This window comes from Leucopleurus acutus, assembly GCF_964270905.1.
Source record: "Leucopleurus acutus genome assembly, chromosome: 1".
NCBI lineage: Eukaryota > Metazoa > Chordata > Mammalia > Artiodactyla > Delphinidae > Leucopleurus > Leucopleurus acutus.
In genome coordinates, this window is record NC_139142.1 from 26207018 (window position 1) to 26213017 (window position 6000).

The 6000-nt window shown below is 46.0% G+C and overlaps 1 protein-coding gene across 3 annotated transcripts in view; it reads right to left on the minus strand.

Moving 5' to 3' along the window:
• GPATCH2L (G-patch domain containing 2 like) overlaps positions 1-4780 on the minus strand; it is a 62684-nt gene extending 57904 nt beyond the window's left edge. For 2 of the 3 annotated variants that reach the window (XM_082846004.1, XM_082846002.1), the window contains exons 1-2: positions 4713-4764; positions 1651-2322 (exon numbers count right to left, since the gene is read on the minus strand). In XM_082846004.1, coding sequence (XP_082702130.1) covers positions 1651-2312 — 662 coding nt within the window. In that variant the 5' untranslated portion in view covers positions 2313-2322; positions 4713-4764. Of the gene's footprint in view, positions 1-1650; positions 2323-4712 lie in introns of all 3 variants that reach the window. The other variant, XM_082846003.1, reaches the window with a different exon arrangement.
• Between the last annotated feature and the right edge of the window lie 1220 nt (positions 4781-6000).

A 6000-nucleotide genomic window follows, 5' to 3' on the forward strand; every position in this document is an offset into this window, starting at 1 on the left:
GTATGTAAGCTTGACGTTGAAACAAACTTGAACACCTCAATTGAGGGTTTCAACAGTGTGAAGGATACAAGTTAACTAGGCATTTCTTGTTTGATTAAAAATAGCATGATAAGGAAAAAAGCTTTATAATCCAAAATTATACATATAAATTGGGTAAATAGGCCTTAGAATATACATTAGAGGAAAATCAGGAAAGCCAAATTATAAGCCTACCTAGTTGCACAGCCTGGCAAATATAAAGTTAGTTAAGAAAAATTTTAAAAACTTGATTAAAACCACCCATGATAAGTACAGGCATACAAACCTGAACAGCTCTTCCTGTTACTGACAAAACCTCACCTCCAAGTCTGTAAGATTTATGCCTTTGTTTTTCAGACAAACGTCAGAAGAAGCCAAGTCCTAAGAAAGGTCATCTGTTCTGCAGTTGTAAAAGTTCAGATGAGACAGAAATCGTGCCATGGCAAAGGCAAGCTCAAAGCATAGCAAAACATAGTGGTTAACTATGAGCTTTGGAATCAGGTTTGATTCCCAGTTTTGCTACTAGGTGACCTTGGGCAAATTATCTCCACACTCATAACCTCTATTTCCTCTTCTATAAAATACAAATAGTGGTACCTACCAGACAGGGGAGTTATGAACATTAAAGAATATATGTTCTACACAATAGTACAGTGCCTGGCACACAGTTAGTGCTTAATAAATGCTAACTAATATTAACAATAATAGAATACACTGGTTCTCAATTGGCACTACTCAACCCACTTAGGGAGCACCCATGGAGGCATTTGTTTTGATACTGTGAAGGGTGATGGGAACAATGTAGGGATGGCAACTATCCTACAAGGCATGGGACATCCCTCACCACAAAGAACTGCCCCATCCAAAACACCAACAGCATCCACACTGAGAAACAGATATCACACATTAATATTAATAATAATATTAAAGTATCAAGCTGGGGAGTATCAGTGTCCCTAGGACTATCTATTTGAGATGTAAAAAATTAAAAGTCACCAAAAACTATACTGACGTTTTAAACATGCACCCATTCAAGACAGATTTTTCTGGCTCGATGACATTTGGTGTAAGACTGATGGGATTTAGCCCTGTTATTTTCAAAGCCTACCATGTGTTCAGACAACTTGAATGTTAAACTCAATACAGTCAAACTGTAAGTAGCAGAGAACAGAATTATAGTCCAGAAACATCTCAAGCCATGATTCTTAATGGGTAAAGGCAGCTTACCAAGAACATTTACAAACTCCATATGCCTGGCACCCGCGTTTTCTCTTTCTCATACATACATATACACACCAGCCTCTACTGAGGCCCTGGTTCTAAAGAACAGTATCTGTGTATGAACTACGTGGCACAAAGAGCAGCAAAATGTTTTTTAAAATAAGAGGTACACGTTTTAGATGATTTTTAGAAACAAATGTGTTTCTATAAAATATAGCCTTCTTGATGTAGGGAAACAGGATCATGAGTGTACTTTAAGAAGCTACACACAACCTGACTGGTTAAAGCAGAGCTACAAAGTCAGTATTACAAAGGCTGGTTTGAAAGAAAGTTGAACTCATCAAGACTGTGGATTTGTGCTTTAGGTAAAGTTAACCAGGAAAATCTATGACTTAGTAAGGGAGATCTCACCATTCTGACATATTCTCATCAGAGCCCTGTTTTTGTTCATCTGCTTCACACTCCATCCTTTCTTTCCTTCCCGTTTTGCTTAGGAAAGTCCTATTTTCTGCTGCTTCGCACAACCCGTGACCTGATGAGGTCCAGGGAGTATTCTCCTTCCAGCGGGACAGACGCTGCTTCTTAGCAGACTTGAACCTGCAGCCTCTCTCATAGCTCCAATCTGACACCTTGAGCTTCTGCTGAAGGCTGGCAGCCACCTCTGATGTTACGCGCTTCACCTTCCGTCGGCGCCTCAGCGGTCGACAAGGTGCATTTTCAGTAAAGGAGTCAGATTCATGCCAAGAATGTTGCTTACTCTTAACAATGGCGTTAAGAGCTGGGTGCCGTTTGGCTACCATAGTGTCATCAGAGTCACTAAAATTGGTGACTGGGGCCATTTCTCGACAGTCCTTGATGGCCTCATCCAGACTTGACTCAGAGGCCTCACTGTAGCAGCAGGTATGCTCTGCCAGGTGAGTGAAGTCTGAACGGCGCTTCCGGCCTCTCCGTTTGCGAAGCTGCCGCCTCTGCTGCCGAGGGCTCAGCGCCATCTCCTCCCACAGCTCACCAAGCTTATTCTGCTCAGATGTCTGCTCCAAGGCTGAGGCTAAGTCATGTACCAGCTCATCCATGAGGCCACATCTGCCAAAAGGAGGTTCAAAAAAGAGAAAAAAGAAGAAGAAAGACTGAATAGGATCTGTTGTTTTTGAATAATTTTTCAAACAGATCATGGCACTGCAGAGTCCACCCTGTCTACAGAAAATAAAGTCACCTTTCACCTGGCTACCCTTAGACTCTATTCCTACCATCCATACTCCCTTAAGCCATTAAGAATAGGTATGTGGCCCTTGTTAAATGCCTGAAGTCAGCATGTTCTTAAAGCACAAAAACTCAAAATACTCACCAGATGACAACTGGGTTATTAGTAAAAACAAGCAAACTCAGGGGAATAAATCAGTCATTCCCCTTTTCCCCCAATTAAACTTGCTAAACTAAATTACCTGATGATCAGATCTAAAAAGATTAGAGAAGGTCTCATCTGTCCAAACAGGAGCAGAAAAACACTCAACTTCAAAACCATGGATGAAAAGACCGTTCTATGGTCTGGGGTCACTAATAAGAATGTGTGTGGCAGGAAGAGAAAGACAACTTAGTGACACACTTTACGGAAGGCTGCTTGCAGTTTTAGTGTTCCAAGAATCTGTAGTGACGCAGGTTTGTACTCTGCATGGAAAAAAAAGACCAAGTTTGCACCCATTCTGGTCCCAACTACCACCCAGAAGCTACCAGGTAAAGAGCCTTAAAGAGTATGTCATATATTTGTGAATAATTAGCAACTTTTAAGTCTTCTTGCCATCCTTCAGAAAATAAATTGTTATCCAAGTTTTGCGCTTTAGTGCCAGACAGTCACACAAAAACACATTATAACTGAGGTTGAAATGACAAGGATAAGAGGAGTCTCTAAGATTTCTAGCTAACAGCTTTCCAAAATTTCCTGTTTTTCAACTCATTCTTGTCAAACCATCATACTTCAGGGATCACTTCATAGGCAAACCTTCCAGAGGCTGAGCGCAGGAGGAGCGATTTTCAAAAGGCCTTTTTAAAGTGAAACGTTTAATATACTTCGTACATCTAATTAAATACGTTTTAGGGCTTCCCTGGTGGCGCAGTGGTTGAGAGTCCGCCTGCCGATGCAGGGGACACGGGTTCGTGCCCCGGTCCGGGAGGATCCCACATGCCGCCGAGCGGCTGGGCCCATGAGCCATGGCCGCTGAGCCTGCGCGTCCGGAGCCTGTGCTCCACAGCGGGAGAGGCCACAACAGTGAGAGGCCCGCGTACGGCAAAAAAAAAACAAAAAAAAAAACCATTTTAAATTAGCACCTTTTCCCTAGCCCTTGTTAAGTCCAACGTATTTCAAGACCATAATTAGAGCTTAAAACTCTGTGGCACCACTCTCAGACCATAGTTCCCTTCACACAGTTTACATTTTGCAAAGGACTTTCTAAAATCTATTTTCATGCTATCCTTATGCCAAGCAATTTAAAGGCAGGAGGAGCAACGGGGACACCTAGTCCCAAACTACCAACCAAACAAAACTCGAAGTGTCAAAAGCCACACTCATTTAAGCAATAAGTAGTTTAAAACACCATGGCTGGGGTTTGGGAAACAACTGTCTCTAAAACCAAAATAGATAAGTGGGGACGCACTTATCTAAATCTATTTCCCTAATAAAGAACTACTGCTTTAAAAGCTCAAGCAGAACTGTACAAACTTTAACGTGAAACGAAGTTACCAAACAACTTGCAGTTGGCTGTGCAGTCGAATGCCAGGCTCAAAGGCTGCAATTCGAACAGGAGGTGACAGAAGAACCCTGGAACTCCCACCCTCCCTGGAGGCACAGTCCGAGAGGGTCCCGGGGCCAGGCAAGCACTCGGGGAGACAAAGGCTGTCCGAGGCACGCAACGGAAGGAACGAGAAACTAGCAGAAGTAAAAAGAGAGGCAGGCAGGCGCACGGTCGGGTGGGGTGGGGGGACCGGGTTGGGGGAGGGGCTGGGGGAGGCAGGAGGCAACTTCTCAATTTGGGTGACCAGGGGCAGGGGGTCAGCCCTTCCAGGGCAGAAACTGCCAAAACGCAAGTCCTGGCGACTAAACTCCCTCAGTGCTCAAGGGTCGCAACGTGGCCACATCCGTGAGAAAAAGCGTGTTTCGAAGGACTCCCCCACGCCCGGGCCCGCCCCCGAGGACTAGGACGACCACGACTCGGGACACCAAGCCCTCACGCTGTCGCCAGCTCAAAAGAGCCAGACACTAGAGAAGAGAGAAGGTGACTGTCGCCCTGGAAATGGCCCGACCCTCATCCCCCGGATCGGGGAGATGGGCCCTGAAAAAACAAGGCCCCGCCACCCTCTCCCCTCCCGCCAGCCTCCGGGGCCCCATGGCGCCCGTGGCCGCTCCGCCGCGGCCCGGAGCGCCGATCCCCGCTGGCGCGGGCCCCCTGGGCCCCGACCCCCTCACTCCCCGTCCCCCTCACCCGCTGCCGCAGTCACCTCCGACGGCCGCGGCTTTTGGGGCCGAGTCTCCCCGCCGGGGCTTCCCTCTGTGACCTCATTTCCGGTCTGAGGCGGTGGGGTGGGGCGGTGGTGGAATGGGAGGGACAGGCTGCGCGAGAGGGCCCGCCCCGGCCCAGCGCTTCCTGCTCGCGGCCGCTCCCACTTCCGCCCCCTGGGGGCGGGGCCGCGAGAACCCGGAAGAAAAGCAAGGGGGTAAGGAGGGGCGGTGTTTAGGGGCTGACTGGAGCGGGGGTTCCCGTGGGGCTGAGGTGCCCATCTTGGTGAAGGGCCTACCCATGCAGGCCTCATCTGCCTTGGAGGCGTCAGGAAATTGGGCGCTAGGGAGGGGCGTCGGCCTTGCCCTTGATCGCTGACCTACTTTATACACGGTGTGTGAAATTGGGGAAATGGGTCCTCATTCTTAACCATGCGAATTGTACAACCTTTGGGGGGGGAGCACGAGTGAGTTGCTCAGACTATTAAAGATACACATGCTTGAGTAACAAAACAAAGTAGTGTTGGATTATAACTTGAAGTGTAAAAGTAATATCCATAGTCAAACTGGTATAAATCAATTACTGATACAAATAAATTTATAAATGGGAAAGAAGAGCTAAGTCTCTGGTGCAGAATTCCAAACAATTTTTATAGATACTCCACCCTGAGGCATAACTCCTGATTCTAAATGTGGACTGTGCAGTGACTTCCTTCCAAAGAGTACAATATGGAAAGTGGGGGGAAGTGAGTAACTTTTAGAGTGGAGAAACAACTACAGTGGAGTAACATTTCCAGTGGAGAAACTAGCACTACCTCAGCCGGGTGATCAAGGTTAACATCAACGGTGATAAATCATGTTGACAGTATGTGGACTAGATATGATATGATGAGAATGGCATTTTATCTCTATGGTACTTTCCTTCTAAAACTCATAACCCCAGTCTAATCAAAAGGGAAAAAGTGGACAACCCCCAAGTGAGGGGCATTCTGCAAAATGTCTGACCAGTATTCCTCAAAATTGTCAAGATTTTCAAAGACAAGGAAAGTCTGAGAAACTGTCACAGCCAAGAGGAAGGAGCCTATGGAGACATGACAACTAAATGTAATATGGTATCCTGATGAGATACTGGAATAGAGAAAGGACGTTAGGTAAAAACTAAAGAAATCTGGATAAATTATGTACTTCAGTTAATGTTGATAATAATGTCTGTACACTGGTTCATTAATTGTGACAAATGTGCTCTACTAATGTGAGATGTTAAGAACAGAAGA